This window comes from Leuciscus leuciscus (genome assembly GCF_965113295.1).
Source record: "Leuciscus leuciscus genome assembly, chromosome: 11".
NCBI lineage: Eukaryota > Metazoa > Chordata > Actinopteri > Cypriniformes > Leuciscidae > Leuciscus > Leuciscus leuciscus.
Window position 1 is genome coordinate 4056813 of NC_138735.1, and position 19960 is coordinate 4076772.

General features: G+C 38.0%; 1 protein-coding gene and 1 long non-coding RNA gene across 3 annotated transcripts; one reads left to right on the top strand and one right to left on the bottom strand.

Annotated features, from left to right (window-relative positions):
- The first annotated feature begins 9340 nt into the window (after positions 1–9340).
- Positions 9341–11758, top strand: LOC309509590 (protein adenylyltransferase SelO-like). Of its 2 annotated transcripts, XM_082184404.1 has the most exons (6): positions 9341–9609; positions 10141–10345; positions 10437–10516; positions 10598–10641; positions 10951–11030; positions 11210–11758. In XM_082184404.1, exons 2-6 carry the CDS (start codon positions 10256–10258, stop codon positions 11330–11332), a joined length of 417 nt encoding a protein of 138 aa, XP_082040530.1. In that variant the 5' UTR covers positions 9341–9609; positions 10141–10255; the 3' UTR covers positions 11333–11758. The 2 variants fall into 2 exon arrangements, with proteins under 2 accessions (XP_082040530.1, XP_082040531.1); XM_082184405.1 differs by lacking the exon at positions 9341–9609 and having other exon boundaries at positions 9767–10345.
- A 3656-nt stretch (positions 11759–15414) lies between these two features.
- Positions 15415–17353, bottom strand: LOC309509615. Its single transcript, XR_014209937.1, has 2 exons — positions 17195–17353; positions 15415–16716 (listed from the first exon to the last, which is right to left on the bottom strand). It is a non-coding gene; the product is annotated as an uncharacterized lncRNA (long non-coding RNA).
- Positions 17354–19960: the final 2607 nt, after the last annotated feature.

The window sequence follows — 19960 nt, forward strand, 5'->3', positions numbered from 1 at the left end:
CCTTCAAAATCTAAAGGACCCTGGTAATTTGCCATGATGCAACAGCAGGACCACATCTGATTCACTGTGCCTGCCAAGGTGAGAGGAATTGGGCAATCCCAAATGTGGTACTCTTTTACTCGCCTTATTACCCGTTCCACAAGGATGCGGAGTCTGGCTATGGCCTGGGTTCTCTCTGTTTCCTCTCTGCTGAACTGGTCTCTGTGCTTGAAAGGGGGAATGATTAGTTTTGCCCCAACAACCTCCAATAGCTTTCCAATGAGGAAGCCCTTGTCTGCCATAACCTCATCACCTGGCTCCAGCAAGTTCAAGATTCCTGACTGCCTTGTCAACTCTTTATCAGATATAGAGCCAGTAAACAACTTTGATGCAAATGTGATTGCACCACAGGGTGCAACTCCAATCAAAGCTTTGAAGGTGGTATGGCTCTTGTAGGTTGAGAATGTTTCAGAGTGAAGGGTAATTGCCTCTGGGCTCTAACATCTGAACTCTGTGCAGTCAATAATGACCCTCACATTTGGGCAGTACTGCTGAAATTTCACAGGCATTGTTCGCGTCACCTGTTCACGGGTCATCCATATTTGAATGGATCCCAACACAAGGTATAAGTAGTTTGCCCATGTGATGATAATGCGACTCACAGTAGAAGTGCTCACTCCAAATAGCTCAGCTAAAACTCTCTCTCTAATGCCGACAGCGACCCGCAAGCAAAACATGAAAAACTCATCAATGAGTTGCATCTTACGCTGGGGGCTTGGCTTCACGACCTCTTTCTCTGCAGTGGAAATTCCAATCCTCTTGGCTTTGGACCAGTACACGATCTTGGATGCAGAGGGCTCAATAGATCTCCAGAAAACCATAAATATGTTTTTGGATGAGAACCTTGTGAAATACCTGAAGTCTTCATCAGACACACATCATCTATCCAGCAAAGATCGGGAGATGGTAAGCCTTGACACCAGTTCTTCCATCTCCTTTATTTTTCCCAGTGCCTCATCAAGAGCACCTAATTAAAGAGAACAAGAGAAAACTTTTTTTTTTTGGTGTTAAACATGACACTTTATCATTAGAGAAAAAAAAAAAAACGTATTCATTTGGTAAATTGCTATTACATGTTTATGCAATTATAGAACAGTTAGAACATCAATGTAAATTCTTTATTCACCCCAACAGCCTCACATACCATTATTTATTTATTTTTTAGGTCCGTTTAATCAATTGATCATATTGTCTTCATTTTTGCACATTTATTAATAACTAGAAGTTTCTTTGCTCATGTAACGTTATGTTCCCTGTCAATGTGCATAAGTGTTCCTGGTGGGGTGTTCCCCAATTCTGCACATTTTGCATGACTCCTTAATTAAACACACGATGAGCTCATAGTCAAGACTTCAGAAGAGGGAAGTAAGTTAGGATGTTTCCGATAGCACGTAAAGGCAGCATAAAATTACCAGTAAGTTAATAGCTATATTTTAAATCGTGGTATTGGGTTGCACTCCGCAGCAGACCCTGCAAATAATTACGTTACATACAACACATTCATCTTACTAACATGCTGCACTGTTAGCATAACTTGTACTTATATGCTACAATAATTTTATAAATCTAATCTAACATATTGTATTGGATAACAACATGTTACACTCACCCGGGGGAGGGCGACTGTCGTAATCGTGCTCCTGCACCAGCAGCGCGGCATCAGCACTCTCCATTTCTGCTTCCTCCTGTACACAACAGACACCTCTTTTTGCCGTCCGTGTCTGGCGTAATTGAACTTCTCCCCAGTTGTTCCAAGCAAATCGGGAAGGCACGGCCTGCGGTGTAAGATAATTATGACCGGACTCTCTAACACGGACTTCATCCTCCGTGAAGTGCTTAGAACACAAAAAAGTGCTGCCTTTCCTGACTGTAAACGTCGGCCCCTCCTCTCTTCGTATAGCCCAAATCCGACGCCTTTTAAACATATCATCGCAAGGAAAGCTGTGGAACGATAAATAAGGTTGTTTCTTTTTAGTGTTGCAACATAAAGGTGCGCAACAAGTCTGACTGCTTTTAGTCTCCGCCATTGTTCTCCGACTGCTACTGCTAGCGCTTTCACCGGAAATGAGTTTACCCTACTTCCGGTCTCGGCGGCCATTTTTGTGAAATAGGCCTATTGCAAAATTCACCCGCATTTGGCGCGTGGTCGGGTGTTAATTTCAGGCCCTGCATACAACTAATAGATTTAATCGGTTATACTTTATAACTCGCATACTTTTCCAAAAAGACAAAAAAGTCCCGAATATTGCATAAATGGAGCATTCGGGATTTTGAGCCGATGAGCGCCCTCTGGTGGAACATTGAAGGATTGTTTGTGTGACAGTTCTGATGTTTTCCTCTAGTTATGTGATGTAAGGAAGTACAGGGCATATACACAAAAAAAATATGCCTGTGAGTTTGATGTAATGACAAAACATGGTTTCACGTTATTTTTATTTTTATCGGCCGTCGCCATCGCTACATTTAGGGACGAACAAGAATTCTGTGAGAATGAAAGTTGTAATGAAAGAGAGTTTGATAAGAGTCACTTTTATAGCGATGTGAAACACTGTGGAGAAATACCACTGGCATTATCACATAAACTACTAGTTAAGATACAGATACGAGTGCCAACATGCTATTGTACACGTTGACTGTGTTTTAATCACTTCTGTGTGTTTTACAGATGCTCTGCCTCTTGATGAGGTTGATGGTAATGTTATTCGTACTGTGAAGAGAAGTGTGTTTTCAGAGTCTCAGCCCTCTCCTCTGAAAGAGCCCCTGACACTGGCTGCTGTGTCACAGGTCAATAAACCCATCCACTCATCATCATTTACAGAGAACTTGTGCTTCACTGCAGTCAAACCTGGGGATATTGTTGCAGTAACTGTGTAATTTATGAAACAGAAAAATACAATGGAGCTAGTGCCATCTAACCACCAGTCAAAAGTTTGAACCATTCTTTATCATTTTTCTTGTCCACATTTTAAAATAGTAATAAATTAATCATCATCATCACCACCAATAACATTGTCGTCATCAGCATAATTTTGAACGTATTCAGGCTGTTGTTACAAAGAAGTACACTTCATCATACTTTTAAAAAGAGAAATTATGAAAATAATATAGGCTACTTTAAAAGAATATCACTGATTCTTGAGAGTCGGGACAAAACATGTCCCACATAGAAAAGTCTAATTTATAGCAAAAATGTAGAAATTCATCATGATTGACATACTTACAAAGTTAAATCTAAAGGAATTGTATATACCTATCTGATTTTAAGAATAACCCTTTTTATCTTTTTGGGGAAAATTTGTTTAAATGTATGGTCTGTGGTTAGAAGGTCCATGTTATTGCACTTGTCCTCTAGCCTGGGAAAACCCAGACTACTTCCGGCGAATTTTAATTCTCTCTCCAGGATAGTCTGGTGAAGAGCCCATTCAAACTCATTTCTGTGCCGCCGAAATCGCGGCACCAATCAGAAACGTTTGGGGAGGGATTTACATGATGACGACAGCGCAGCGACGCTGAAGGAGATTTCATTACAAAGATGGATGCCGCCGTGGAACATCACTCGTTCGAATCATAGACAGTATATAAACGAATCAGTTATCGCGTCTGTTTTGAGCGATTTAAAATTACCGTTTTCGTTAAAACCGGAGCAAAGAACAACACTCGAAGCATACATCATCTCCTTCAATCTGATTGGTTTTATGACTATCCAATTGCGTCCAGAGGAATTTGAGTTACGTCGGTTGGTGACGCCCCTTTGGAAATGATTTGTCTACATAGCTTCCCCAGACCCTATAGGAGGATCTTTGTTGACATCTTTGTACGCATGCGCGAGTGGTTGTGTGGCAACAAAACAAACAGCATGGCGTGCTGTAAAGACGCGACGAGCACTTTCAAGAGAGTTAGCGGGCGAAATCCACAATATATAAGCACTTTAACATCTGAAGACCGGAGGAGGTTTGGAGAGAAGCTCAAAATTTGTATTGGTGACAAAATCGAAGTTATTCAAAGCCCATATGAGATCTGGGATGACAAAAAACGTTGGTCCGACTCGCCCGTGTCTTGGCCACCAATCTGCTGGGGAGACATTTATTCTTATTTAATAGAAACCCCTGGACCCTTCACTCATGAAAGATTAAAGGCTTTCAAAAGTCTGGAGGTCTATGATTATTTTGTTTCTCGAAAAGTTGGGCCGATCTTTTCTGCCAAACAGAAAGCAGTTATCGTGCTAAAAGCAGAGGTTAGACCTGGCCAAGCAGAGTCACAGCGTGATTCGCATCCTCCGTTCGTATCGCTGAACAGCCTTTTCTTTTGCTTTTAAGTTTTGCGATCCAGAATAGCCCATTTTGATGTGAGGAACATAGTCTGGGTGATGTGGATCGCGGTTTGGGACACCTGAATCAGAACGCGAAAACATATGACTCGGTTGATTTGACTCTTTTTTTTATTTTATTTTTTTATCTTCTATAAATACATAGTCACTAAGACTTACCATGAACAAAATGAGCCTCACAAACTCGATCATAAGCCTAATTGCACGCAACCATTTCTTTCGTTTTTCGCGATCCTTTTCGGAGGGAATTCGAAAAAACGTTTTATCAGGCCCCCAACGAGCCGTACAATCGACCACACAGCAAGAGTGAACCATCCTCTTCTCTAAATCCTCCTCCAAACGTGCTAAACAATCAAATTACAGGTATCTAGCGGTGTTTCCTGCCACACGATTCCCATGATGCAACGCGACAAACATAAACAATGACGTCACAAAAGATCCGCCTATACTCAGTTTCAACTGAGAAGGGTCTGGTTTTAACCAGGCTACTTGTCCTCAGCAAGAGGTCACAATATTAACCATCCCAAAAAACTTTAAAAAAGCTCTACAATTGTGAAAACATATATATCAAATAAAAAATAAGGGGTATAAATATAAAAAACAATGCATGAAGTGAACATCAAACAATATTTTCCATAAAAATCGGCCTATTAAAGTTGTGTCCTCAGTTTCTGTCAACTCCGTCAGATTTTTTCATAAAGCTCTTTAAATCAGGAAATAGCATGGTCAGCTATATCCCTGAGGACCCCTTTTCATCTCCCTGCCTGTGGTGAATGTAGCACTACCACACATGTTCTGGTGCGTTTTACATTTTTTTATATTTTAGACAAACAATGTCAATATTCCTATGGTCACAGCTGCACCATGTCAATACCATCTTTCTGTTAAGTTACTTTTTTTAAACCATAGTGGATTGAATTTAAGCATTTTAGTGAGGTTATTGGGACAGCTAGCAACTGAGGAAAAACTACCTAGCTGCAGTGTACAACAATACATGTTTTGGCGGGAAAATACATGCCCTTACGTCAACTCCGTCAGACGTCAACTCCGTCAGGTTTTATGTCTGACTGAGTTGACCTGTAAGCTGACGGAGTTGACAAATCCACCAATAACCTCTTAATGTGTGAATTTAATATTATTTGTGAATATAGTGAAGGGTTAAACTGTTATTTCAGGGTTTTATTTACACATAAATGCACATACATAGCATGCATTACATTATTTAACCACACGCATCTGACTTGTAGAGTATTGACTTGTATTATTGTGTAACGTGTAACTTTGCCAGCACTTTAATATATATATATTTATATGTAGAGACAGAGATAGAGAAATGAGAAGCCAGTGTAGGGCTGGGCGATATGGGCAAAAAAAATGATCACGGTAATTTTTTTTTATATCAGTCGATATCGATAATTATCACGATAAATGTCAAATCTTTATTTCTTTCAAGTTTAAAGGCAGATTTTTGCTCCTAAGTGAAAGTTGTAGAAAACAGAGCATTAATTGTGGTTTTAAACTACTCTTTATTGTAAGAACATATCATGACAAACAGGTGAACATTTCACAAATCGGAGGTAAAACATTCAAACATTTTTTGTCAACACCGTCAGTTTTTCCGTCAACACCGTCAGTTTTTCGTCAACACCGTCATTTTTCCGTCAACACCGTCAGTTTTCCGTCAACACCGTCAGATCTTCGTCAACAGCGTTGGATGTATGAATGTTTCTGTTATTTTTTGGGGAATAACAAATATTCTTCCTTCAGTTTATGTTGTTTTTGTAATAAAGGACCATCTGATCTACATCCTCTTATGTTTTATTTATTTAAGGAATTTGTTTTTACAATATTGAAATTAAAATCAAAGTTTGAAAATGCAAATATTTAGAAATCTGAGTTTTCAGAATAGTGTGACATCATAACTTAAGTTTATATATTGTATTTTTTGTACATATCAGAGCAACTAAACACTATTACAATATACTTCAGAACATTAGATTCTTGTTGGATTTGAAGAATTAAAATTGTCTACTTTTTAGTGTGTCTGACGGAGTTGACACAAATCCAGTTCTGAAGGGAAACATGTTTATTTGTTAAAAATGTGTTTTTATTTAGAACCTGTTCCTTTACATGGTTAAATAGCTAAGACCTTTCTCTGCAGAAACACATAACTCTAATTGATATAGTGTGTATTTTAAAAAAAAGTTTTTTAAAACGTGTTTTGTCCCGACTCTCAAGAATCAGTGATATACTTTGGTGCAAACTGAATATAATGTTTCGGACACTTAATTGCATCATGTTAACTGAAATTAAATGAACATTTATTATAGTTTTTCATTTATGTGAAATTTAGTTAGTTGAACTTAAAGGTACAATATGTAAGAATTTTGCATTAAAATATCCCAAAATCTCAAGGCCAGTGTTATATATTTTGTTAAGTTGATTACTTACAATATCCCAAATGTTTCCAACTATTTTTAAATCGTGAGAAAATTGCGATTTTAACCAAGGAAACGGGGCGTTAGAGCAGGGGGGAGCTGGGAGTCGCCAGTCAATTGCGTCATATCCGCGTCACCCTCGGTTTCCGCTCGTACTGCGTGGAGTCCTGGACAAATGCGGAAGCTGTAGTTGTAGCGTCTATCAAGCTACAAACTTTAGCTTGTTTCTTGCAGTCGTTATGGTACACAATTATTCTTTACCGATTGCAGCTGGTTCTGTCGACAAAGCATGCTTAATTTTATATTTTCCAAATGTAGCATTCGGTAATAGTTATGTTTATGTAAGGAAAGTATTATTGCTTTAGATTTGTGTTTAGTTTATTGACATTGTTTATCACGTCTGGTGTTTATGGCCATGTAAATAAACATAGCATGTGTTATACATAAAGATTAATCAGTATTTTGGCAAATGATGTGGGCATGTTCGAATGTCCTTTTACAACAATTGTTTAGAACATGTAAAACTGCGCAGCGTTATCACAACAATGAATTCAACAAATACAGTAACATCTATGAAGTATTAAACCTTACTTTTCTTGCGGTTAATTCATTTTAATGAAATAAAAGTGTGATGAGGTTTAAGAGTCAGGAAGGAAGGAGACGCGTCGTCGTGACTGGGACTCGTACTTTATTAAAATAAAGCAAAACAAACAAAAGCCGCGCACAACGCGCATTCACTGTGGCAACCGCGACGGCACAAAACAGTTCAAAAATGAGAGCTCGGATCCACCGGTTTTCTTCCTCTGCGTCCAATTTTCTCCCCAGTCTCTCTCTCGTTCCAGCGCGGCTTATAAGCGGTCTCTCCACACCGATCACTGCAATAAGACACAGGTGCATTTGCACTTGACCTACTTGCTCGTCTCTTTTCTCTCCCATCACAGACCGCGCTGAACCACGCCCCCCTCACCACAAAAAGCATGTCATTAAACGCAACATTTATAAAAATAGAACTTAGCCTCATCCATGAACATGATTTTTCGATTCCCGTCTGACTGATTTACATCCACGGTGGAGTTTAAAACGACAGTTCCCATCATTCCACGCTCCTTCACATCGTCATCAAGCTACGCCGTTGTTGTTGTTTGGAATGTAGCGCCCTCTAGCGGCAAAAATTCTTGCATATTGTACCTTTAAGTGTGCTTCTTTTGACCCACTTAAGCAGGACTTAAGTAGCCTACGTCTTTGTATGAAATTACTTCAGTTGGCTTTAAAATATGGTTAGTATATGGTAAACTAACATATACTTTAATATAATTTCTATTTAAACGTTCACATTTAAATCATGGAATTTAATAAATATTTGTAATTCCACATTTATAATAATGAAGTTGCTATTTAGTACATTATTTAAATGGAACATTAACCCACTACAGTTAACATTATAGTACTTTATGTACCTTGGTATGTTAGTCAACAAGATCACTTAAAAAATAATAATAATTGAACCACCCAACTCCTCAAATAAATGTCTACTTTAGGTTGTGGACAAATTAGTTTGATCTATTATACTCTATTATATATATAGATATTATATAATGCTAGCTTAAAAATTGGACCAAACACTTACATACCAATAGAAACACTTTATCATACATTTATTTAGTCACAAACAGTTCATTTATTGCATTGAGTTAATTAATTCAGTTAATTTAGTGTTTTTTGTTTGTTTTTGTCAGTTATACAGTACTTGTATTAATTGATTCAGTCATAAAGCTTTTAATCAGCTAATGAACTCGTGGGCCACTTGGACTCTTTACAGAACCACCAGTGGTCTGAGGATCACAGTCTGAGAAAACTGCTTTAAAACAAAACTGGACCATGGTACCACCACAGTACTTTTGTGTAAATGTTGTTTCTGCATATATTCAGGCTCTTTTGTGTATTTCAGGATGTGTTGAGGAATATTTTGGATCTGAATGAGTCTGTGATTCAGAATGAAGAGTTTGTCCGTTGTGTCAGTGGTGGGAAACTGTTTCCTGGCTCTGTTCCACTGGCACACAGATACGGGGGCCATCAGGTAAAACTGACCGTCACTTCAAACCCGACAGCGATGGCGTAAGACAACCAGAGCAAACATGTCAACCATGTGTTATTATTATTATAGTTTGGTTATTGGGCCGGACAGCTGGGGGATGGAAGAGCACATTTGTTGGGTGAATACACAAACAGGTAAAATCATCCTTTTCCATCAGCGTTCAACACAAATCATCAGTTGTTATTGTCAGATGTGACTTTTCTGTTGTAATGCATGTCAACTTTCCCATAATGTTGTTTAAGATTAAAGAATGGAAAGTGTGATCTATACTTATTGGTTTTTCAGCAAATAGATGATTCTGGCATTTTTTAAATCTAATTCTCACTTAATGCTTAAACATGCGTCTGAACAATGACATCTCTCAGTTTAGAACTGACAAGTGTTAACCGTTAGAGCGGAATACAATCTCTCTTTTATCCAGAAAAGGTGAAAGATGGGAAGTCCAGTTGAAAGGCTCTGGAAAGACACCGTACTCAAGGTGAATATCAGTTTCTGCTGCTCAATATTTTTGATATGCTTTTTAAGTAATTCTGAGATATATTTAGTTGTAAATGATCTTACATTATGACTCATAGTGTGTGATTCTCTGTCTGGCAGGAGTGTAATGGTTATGCTGTTTACTGTACATGATGTTTTGTGTGCAGGTCTGGTGATGGACGGGCTGTGATTCGCTCCTCTGTGAGGGAGTTCCTGTGCAGTGAAGCCCTCAGGTACACACACACACACACACACACACACACACACACACACACACACACACACACACACACACATATATATACAATACTGCAAAAGTGGAGGAAAATTGTATGAATAGTAAGCTACTTTAGATCTACTATAAATTTTGTATATACTCACTTGACTGTTTCTGTTATAGATTTCATAGAGCTGTTCAAAGCAAAGTTGGGCTTTCTGGGAAATGAAGAAAAGGATTCATATGTGATTGCATTTCTTCTAAAGGTAAATATTAGCTGGATTGTTTTTTTCTCTAATTGTACTATAATTAATTCATGTGATAAAGTTATTTGGCCATTCTCAGGAAATGGTGTCATTTGTGACAATAAAAAAAAGAAATAAAAAAAAGTAAGGAATCAGTAAGACACACACACACACACACACACACACACACACACACACACACACACACACACACTGATATATATATATATATATACACACACAATTTCATTATAAACTTTTTTAATTAGATAGTTTTTTTTTTTAAATTATATATTTAACAGCCAAACTGTCAGAAATAGTTAAGTCCAGTATGGTATCAGTAGTAGATCACACAAATGGCAGCATTTCCTGAGAATGACCCATATAATGTTGTATGATGTGTGATGTGTTGAGCTAATGGAGGACACTGGAGCAGACTTCACTATGACTTTCAGACAGCTGAGTGAAGTGACCCTGTCCCGGCTTCAGAAGGGATCCTTTGCTCCGGTACGTTTCCTCTCCATTCACTCCCACAGCAGCCGCAATATCCATAATCATGATTTCAGTCCATTAACTGTGACTGTGTCTCTCTTGACAGTCTTTGTGGGCTCTTTCAGACCTCTCATCACACAAGCATTTCAGAGACTGGGTTCAGCTGTATTTACAGCGTCTGTCAAGGTAATGTTGCTGTAATGTAAACTCAAACTCTTTAGAGGATTAAAAATGAACATCACTTGATGTGTTAATCGTCTTCTACAGGATAATGAGTGACTCAGATGAAGAACGGCAGCACAGAATGCAAGGTGTGTTTTTGTATATGTTATATGATGCATTTTGAAAACAGTTGAGCTGCTTAATATTTTTGTGGAAACCCTGATACATGTTTTGATTTATATAAAGTTCAAAAGAACAGCGTTTATTTGAAATAGAAATCTTTTGTAATATTATAAATGTCTTTATTGTCCCTTTTAATGCATCCTTGCTGAATAATATTATTAATTTCTTTTAAAAAAACAAGCCTTACTGACCGTAAATGTTTAAACGGTAGTGTGTGTTTTTTTACGATGTGTTATGTTGTATTTAATGTTATCAGTAATTTTTCTATTGTTCAGGAGTAAACCCACGGTATGTGTTGAGGAACTGGATGGCTGAATCTGCTATCAGAAAAGCAGAGAAAAATGACTTTTCAGAGGTATTATTATTACATGTGATGTCAAACTAATATGCTGTCATGATCATGCTTATCATATATCTTAGAGTGTTTGCTTTAATATATAACTGTGAAATGAAGACTTGACAATTATACATACAATGTAACATCTTCAGACAGACCATTATGGCTTGTTGACAGTATGCTTGATGTATTTCTAGGTGACACTGTTGCAGAAGACTTTAATGGAGCCATTTATGGAGCAGGAAGAGGCTGAGAGAGCCGGATATGCCAGTAAACCTCGATCCTGGGCTCAGCAGCTGAGGGTCAGCTGTTCTTCCTAACTCAGGAAAAAATCGCAAATTTCAGCATCATTTGAACCAAAAATATTGTTTATGACATTGTAATCACAATTCCTAATGGATGATCTGATTGGAGGATGCGCCATGTTTGATGTTATATATGTACATATGCACGTTATATATGGACAATGGACATGGATGTCTTTTGTAATATTGCTGTTTCTGCATTTCTACAAAAGTGCAAAAAACTTTGCATCATGCATCTCGTTTACTCCTGTTTAACAATTAGGCATGTCAAAATCTGTTAAACAGTTAACTTTGCAAGACCTTATTTATTATGACATTCCATTAGCAATGATGATATAGCATATTTGTAATACAAATAAACTGATTAGGTGCGTAAGTACAAAGTATTTACATATTTTAGTCTGGTGGTGTAATGCAAGAATATTAAACAAAATAATTAAAGATGTGTGTCCTAATGTCACGCCAAGAACTTGTTTGGCGGTCAGTTCCTCAGTCCAACTACAAAAACATGTCAATTAGCTCTATCTGTCTTCAAGATCATTGTTGACTGCGCTTTTTCAGCATTGCTGTCATCAGTTCTGACATGAGTTCGCCACCTGGGGGCGCTGTGTGTAGAGGTGTAGTTCTCTTTGGTGGAGCTGGAGGCATTTTTCTGACGGAGCCGGCGGATGGGTTGGCAGCCGGTGCAGGAGCTGGTGGTGGAGGCGGGGGTGGAGGTGGTGGTGGTGGAGCTCCACCTGCAGATGCAAAGTTTTGGGGACCAGGTGGAGGAGGAGGAGGAGGAGGAGGAGGTGGAGGAGGAGGTGGAAGGGAGGTAATGGGGTCTGGAGGTGGTGGGGGGAGCGAGTCTCCCCGTAAGGTGCAAAACTAGGAGGCGGTGGAGGAAGAAAGTCAGGGGGCAGCTCGGCATCTTCTGGAGGAGGTGGTGGTGGAGGCAGGTCATCCATGGGTGGAGGTGGGAAGGAGGATTGTGGGAATCGAGGTGGAGGAGGAAACTTGTTGACTTTGGTTGTGCTGGCAGGAGGAGCAGGGGGAGGAGGAGGCAACATGGGGTCGGGTGGTGGAGGAGGCAGGGTTTCCATTGAAGGCGGAGGTGGTGGGAAAGATGTTTGGTTGCCAGGACCCTTCAAAAACAAACCAAAAGTAGCATTCAGGAGCATTTCAGATAAATGATGAAATTACAAGGGGGATTAAAACAACTCTAAAGGAACCGTCACTCTTTGTGGAAAAGTAGTGTGCTTAATTTTACTGCTCTTGAAGTATACTTTAAATCTTTAAAGTATATTTAAAAAAATATATTTTCAGATAATATATTAATTAAATAAAAGGCCACTCTATGTGTATTTAAAGACACTGCACTTTCATGACTGTTTCTTAACAGAGTTTAGTGCAATTTTAAAAAGTGTACTTTGCAATCATGACAAATTAACAGTTATACTTTTTAAATTATGGTTTAGTAATCTTTTGCAGTACATTTATTTAGATATTGACAAATATACTAGAGCACATGCAAATTTGATTATAATTTCAACTGTAGAGTGTTTTTCGTTAATACATTTAATGTTAATATATTTTAAATTTACCAATTGGCAACTTCATCATGACAAATGTGTAATTAAATATTGAAAACATGTCAAGTTTCAATAGAAATTATATATGTATATTTTAGTTTACTATAAATGCTTCTCAGTACATTCTGCAGTAAACTTCAACCATATTTCATTGAAAGTAGAAGTAATTATGAAATGTTATAAAATGATGTACTTAAGTGTGTCAATAAATGTAAACTATATTTTGTTTAATTGCAATTAACATGCAGTTAAGTGTCTGAAAACATTATAGTTCACACTTCAGTATGGTCCATGAACTTATATTATTTATGGTATTATATTATGGTGTTCTTCATTACTAACTGATAGATTTAGAGGTACCTTGGTGTCCTTTGGAAGCTGAGGAGTGTGTCCATTCACAGCTTTGGCTGAAAGATAAACACAAAAATGTCATCAAAATCCTTTAATATATCAAGATCTATGATACATTTTATAACAATCTATTTAGCTCATTATCTCTACCTTTAGGTGTAGGAGAGGGTGTGGATGCACTGGAGGAGGCCTGGATAGTGCGGTTAGCCCAGCTTCCAGTGCCGGCTGCTTTCCTCACAGCGGCTTTGTAGTTTTCATATAACTGCTTACCATACTATGACAAAATCATGACAAAACAAGACCATTAATAAGGTAGGTTTTCATTATTATAATTTTTTGACAAAGTAGACAGCTCACAATAGGACCCAACACAATACAGTACATTTTTGCATTGTAAACTATAATTTATAATTGAATTTGCTGCATGAAGTTCAACTTAGTGTCTTCTTGCATTTATGCAATAATTAATCATTATCTATTTTGTTTTTTGGTGTGTGGCCTGGTTTCTGCTCACCTTTGCAATACGTATCCCAGTCACCCACAGAGTCATGGTCAACTCATCATCACAACACAGATACTTGATGTATTGGGATTCTTTTTGAATTTGAGGATGCTGAAAGCAGATCACAGTGACCATATGAACATGACACACACCTGATATACACACCTGAGAAGGCCAAGATAATAACACTTCATTTAGCTGTATCCGCTATTGTTTCCCTGTCATTCTCTACAGATTTGTGGAACCATTCATTTTTCAGGGGTTGAATCTTTAATCAATGTTTTTTTGTTCTCAAAACAACAAAGGGTTGGGTAACAACTTACTAGAGTTTTCAGTATTAGTTCATGCTTTGCTAATATTCATTTTTCTTCAAATGGACAGTTGGTGATATTAACATTGTTTTGATTACATATGTTATTGAGCTGCAGTTGCATAGCAGAGACAGTGGATGACACACTAAAATCACAATTTGATTGCCAGTGCCCCTCATGCCACACTTTAGGATTAGCTCTAAATATTGCTAAAATGAACCACAAACATCTTTTGCTTTATAATTTTGAATTATTTCATACATACAAAGAATGTATGTCCCTTTTCTGTTGGAGTCGGGGTTTAATTGTGCATGTATTACATTTATTGCATTTTTTGCGTTTTATTTCCCAATTGCTTGACAAACATAAAACACAGCCCACCCTAACCTAATCATAGCCTGAAACACCCTTGATGATTTGTCATGCTTTCTTAATGAGATGACTGAGATAACAAATGATTTTATGTGGGGAGGGAAAGGAGTTAAAATAGCAAGGAAACATTAATTGCAAGTTATAAAGAAGGAGGATTAGGATTGATTGACTTAGAAGTTAAAAAGAAGGCCATAAGGGTAAAAACGATGAAAAAGTATTTATGTGATAAAGTGGAGTATGGATGGAAAGGTTATATGAAGGATGTGCTGGACAAATGTAGTGGATGTGGGGAAGAAGGGCTTTTTATGGGATTGAAAAAGCCGATGTATGACAAAATGCCGCTGTTTTATCAGGAAGTGCTAAGTGTGTGGGCAGAGGTCATATACAGAAATATACAGTATGAGTGTGAAAATATAAATCAAGTTTTAAAACAACCGATATTTTTATATCCAAATTTTAGAATGAAAGAGAGAGTGTTTTATGACAAATTGTATATGAAAGCAGGAGTGAGACAAGTTAAGGATATAGCATATGATGTAAGAGGGTTCTTATAGAGCCTTATATGATTGTGTTTCGGAGTGGGATGATGAAATCGAAATGTCAAAAGTGGACTCGATGTGTGAAAATATTAAGACAAGTCTGCCCAGAGCCTGGGGTAGAGAGTATTGAAAATGAAACTGTTAAACCTGGGGAATGGGGATTGCCAGATTTGTATTTTAGAGTTTGTGGTTGCGCAATAAAGACTCTGGATATATGCGGTACAAAGAAATCTCCTCTCACAATAGGCCAATGTCTGGGTATCTGAGAGAAAAACCTGGGCTGCGTTTCCCAAAGCATTGTGAGATAAGTTGATCGTAGAGGACATTGGTGGCAAATGGTCTTCACGATCAACTTCACAATGCTTCTGGGAAACGCAGCCCTGGACTGGAGCTCAGAGCCACTGCAGAGAGAATTACACAGAGCTGGCCAGTGAAATGAGACAACAGATACTCACTGTCACACATGCCTGGTATTATTATGGTTACAGTTATAATGCATGGATTGATTTGTACAGAAACAGAGTTTGATCAGATCAGAGAAGCTCTTCCTGCACATATTCAAGGTAATGTTCCACAATGGTTTCAGTGTCCCAGGACAGCAGTGAGCTCAACACTGCACAGCTGTGTCTTTAAAACACTTTGGCCAGTGGACAAATGAGAGCTACTTTTGACAGTTTGCATTTCCTCTATTACAGTGGTGAGATATTATACCTTCTATAATAAGAATAAATGAATAAACATCATGTTACACACAAAAACAAGCAAACTGTAAATTCAATAATCTTTTATGCTCTGTCTTCTGTTTGCTTTCTTGTGAACATGATGATCATCAGATTGACCCATCATTTCAGATGAATATGATCATTTTGTGCAGGCTAAATAGGTCTTCATTCAAAATGAACGTTATCTTATTACATTCAAATTATTATGTAAATACACTGTACAAAAAACTGTTTTATTTTTTTTTACTGATCGGTGATGGGACCGAGAGTGAAACTTACAAGTGTAGAATAGGTTAAAGAAAAACAATGTCGCAATGTGAAACCATCATGAAAGTTTAAATAATTAAGTAACAAAACAAATTTTCAGTTCAAGAAGAATTTCTTAGATGATGACTTCTGAGCAACTTCACCATGCATTTGAGAAATGTAAAACCAGTTCATAAGAGACATAAGGGTGCATTCCTGTACACAAAGAAAATGTATTAAGGTTTCATGCTTTTTCAAACTGTCTTTGGATCTGAACCAAAAGTAAAAAAACAACAACAAACAAACAAAAAAACTTGCAGCTGCACATACAGAAAAAATTAATAAAATAGTAATGTCACAGTCTCTGCGTCTTCGGTCTCTGTAGCGGCTCCTTATTCACCATCAGCTGATCCTTAAACTACAATTAAACACACAGAGTCACATATGGAGTATGAGACATTACTGCGGTCACATCACATCAGTAGATTCATTTCAGAACAAACACAGGCAGAGATACATACAGAGTACATTAATATTACAGCCAGAGATATAAAGGTGAGGAGAACATCAGAGCTGTTGTTCTGCACGCGGGAGAACGACAAGATGAAGAAGATCCTGATCAAGACTGTAACGGAACAGCTGCGGTGATGAAATGCTGGCTGTATGTATACTGGCCTAATCCTCCGGTCAGAGAAGACGCAGAAACTTCTTTCCTTTAGATGAATTTATTGGTCTTTTACAACTCTACAGGGCACTGTAATATGTGTATGTGTGGTTTGTGATGCCTGCAGAAAATAACAACAGTAAAACAATATTAATACTAATTAAAGTTCAGTGGCATCAATGGTAAATAATGATAAAATAACATGAATTACAACAGATATGAACAGTGTGTAATACTGAAAATCGCCACTAGGGGTCAGTGTAGGATCATTAAACAACACCGCAGCTTCGCGCCACGGGTAGGTCACGTGACCAAGCTAAACTGAAAAAAAACCTGTCAGCTACCGATCTGTAATTTGACACATTAGAGTCAAAATAATAACGGCCTCAATAAACAAAGCTACACAGCTAAATAAACAGTAGCCTAGAATAAGGAAATAAAATGTGGGGTAAATAACTACATGTCGGGACGTCTGTTTCACGGGGCTCAGCAACACATGCTAAATAGAAAGTTAACAAATAAACATATTACCCCAGTAATATTAATAGATCACGCCACATTCAAATATATAAACAACATCTACTCATCATGTAACTTACATCATCACCGACGCACACTGTTGTACAAAGTAATAATGAAGACCACGGACTGTCAGTGGAAGGCCAACTATTGACTACACAGGAAATTTTCCCCGAACACACTGCGCATGCGCAAACAGTCCCTCAGACTCTGTATGAAGCAGCTTGCTGTGACGTGACTTCCTCACAGCAGGTAATTCACAACAAAGACCATTGTGAACAGATCATCGTGTCAGGAACACTTCCCACTTACCGTCGTGGAAACGAAAGGTTCAGTCGATTATTCGCATTATATGAATGATGTGATGAACAGAAACTACTCTCGCAATTAATTGTAATCTTTTCTGGGAGTGATCTAGATTCTTCTGTGACAATGTCCTGCAGCCGAGAGTCAGAGCGGACCTCCTGTCGGACAACATCTATGTACTAACTGATTAAATGATAATACGGCATATGTAGTCCATTCCATAGAGACTGTGTGTGTTCTCAGAATAATGAGAACAAATAATGTTTATTACAGGATCTAAATAACTGAGCAGTTAAACTCGCTGTTATCCAGAAAAATCCTCCAGGTTTTGCACATTTTTAGGTTTTCCAGAATCTTCTGCATATTTGACACCTTTCCAACAATGACTGTATGATTTTGAGATCCATATTTTTACATTAAGGACAATTGAGTGACATATTTTGACATATCATACACAACTATTACAAAAGGTGAAAACATTTACTGATACTCAAGGAGGAAACGATGCATTAAGAGCAGGGGGTGTAAACTTTAAACAGGATTATGATGATGTGTACATTTTGTTCAAAGATCATCTTTTTTTTTCATTCAGTACTGCCCTTCAGAAGCGAATACTTCCCGGTTTCAAAGAAGACAAAATAATTACAATTTATCCTGTTCATGCAATTTAAAAAGTTTACACACCCCAGCTTTTGCATTGTGTTGCATCAGTAAAAAAAAAAATATATATATATATATATATATTACAAGTATTTTACTAAAATATTCAACTAAATGTTTACTAAAAACTAAAAAAATTTTTTTTTCTTCAAGAAATACTGTGTAAAACTGAAGTTATTAAAATAATATGCAGGGAAAACCAAGTCCTATGTTTGGTGGACCCTTTGTGTTACAAACCTTATTAGTATTCCAAAGTATTCTAAATTATTTAGATTAGGTTACAAAGCTCGTGTAATCTAACGAAATATGTTACAAATTACTGTATTTTGTAATCTGTAGTAAATAATCTACTTACAAGATAGTGTCTCCAGTTTATAATGTGGATCATTCTTCAGATCAGAGAGAAGCTTCACGTCTGATTCTCCTAAGCCCCTTTCACACAGCGCTTTGAACCCGGGAAATTGCCGGCAAATTGCCAGAGCGCCTTCTGTGTGAACGCAAACTCGACCCGGGATTTATGCCGGGATCGATGCCGGGTCGGGACCTAGTAACATTGCCGTGTTCAGTCCCGGAACGCGCGCTGTGTGAACAAAAGCCGTAATAATGCCGTGTCGTAGTGATGACGCTGAAGCGCGGGATCGTTCGTCAGCTGTGAAACGGTACGTAAAGCGTAATTTTATGATCGAATCAGAGAAAAAAATGCACAAGCGTGGTTTCTCGAGAGAGAGATCGCAGCTCATAAGCAAACTTAAGACGCTGCTGAGATTACAAGTCACATCGATGTCACGTGTCTTTACGGCATTTTTACGGGTTGTGTGTGAACGCACTCTCTGATTCCGGAAAATCACTGGCAGTGTGAATGAACCAAAATCAAACGAACCCGGGTCAAATCCCGGGTCACTTTATCCGTGTATTTTCCGGAATCTCTGTGTGAAAGGGGCTTTAGTTTATTCTCAGACAGATTCAGATCTCTCAGGTGTGAGGGGTTTGATCTCAGAGCTGAAGCCAGAGCAGAACAACCTTCATCTGTGACTCCACAATCCCTCAACCTGTAGAGAACAATGACACACTCTTCACTCTCTCAGTTCAGATCAGTTTAGCAGTGAATCCATTATTAAAGAGAAAATACAAACTTAAAGCACAAATAAAATGTTTTGATGGATCATTGGACTGAGATCTAAAATGTCACAGAGCTCAAAACATGATTATTAAACATCTAGTCTTTAGATCTGTACTAATACAGTACGTATGGAGTAATGATTTGTTTTAATCATTTACATTTACATTTAGTCATTTAGCAGACGCTTTTATCCAAAGCGACTTACAAATTAGGATCACAAAGAGGCAAAAAACAACAACAACACAAGAAGTGCTCAAAATACGAAGTTCAGGTATTATTCAGAGTAGCATAAGCCTGATAAGTGATGTTTCAAAGGGAAAAACATCGGGTTTTTTTATTATTTTTTTTATTTTATGAGGTTAAGTGCTCACGGAAGAGATGGGTTTTTAGCTGTCTTTTGAATGTTGTCAGGGATTCTGCATTCCGGATGAGGGTGGGGAGAGCGTTCCACCAGCATGGAACTGTGAATGAGAATGTTCTGGAAAGTGATTTTGTGGCTTTCTGCGATGGAACCACGAGACGTCGCTCGTTGACCGATCGTAGGTGTCTGGTAGGGATGTAGACTCGTAGGAGTGAGTGAAAGTAGGAGGGAGCTGAGCCTGTGATGGATCTGTAAGCAAGCGTCAATGCCTTGAACTTGATGCGAGCAGCGAGAGGTAGCCAGTGTAGAGAGATGAACAGAGGAGTGACGTGGGCCCTTTTGGGCTCGTTGAAGACAAGACGAGCTGCAGCATTCTGGATCATCTGTAGGGGTTTGATT

Coding starts and splice junctions, on each gene's coding strand:
- LOC309509590 (XM_082184404.1), top strand. CDS start 10,256: ATGGAGGACACTGGAGCAGACTTCACTATGACTTTCAGACAGCTGAGT. Junction 10,517..10,597: donor TATTTACAGCGTCTGTCAAG/GTAATGTTGCTG, acceptor CGTCTTCTACAG/GATAATGAGTGACTCAGATG. Junction 10,642..10,950: donor ACGGCAGCACAGAATGCAAG/GTGTGTTTTTGT, acceptor TCTATTGTTCAG/GAGTAAACCCACGGTATGTG.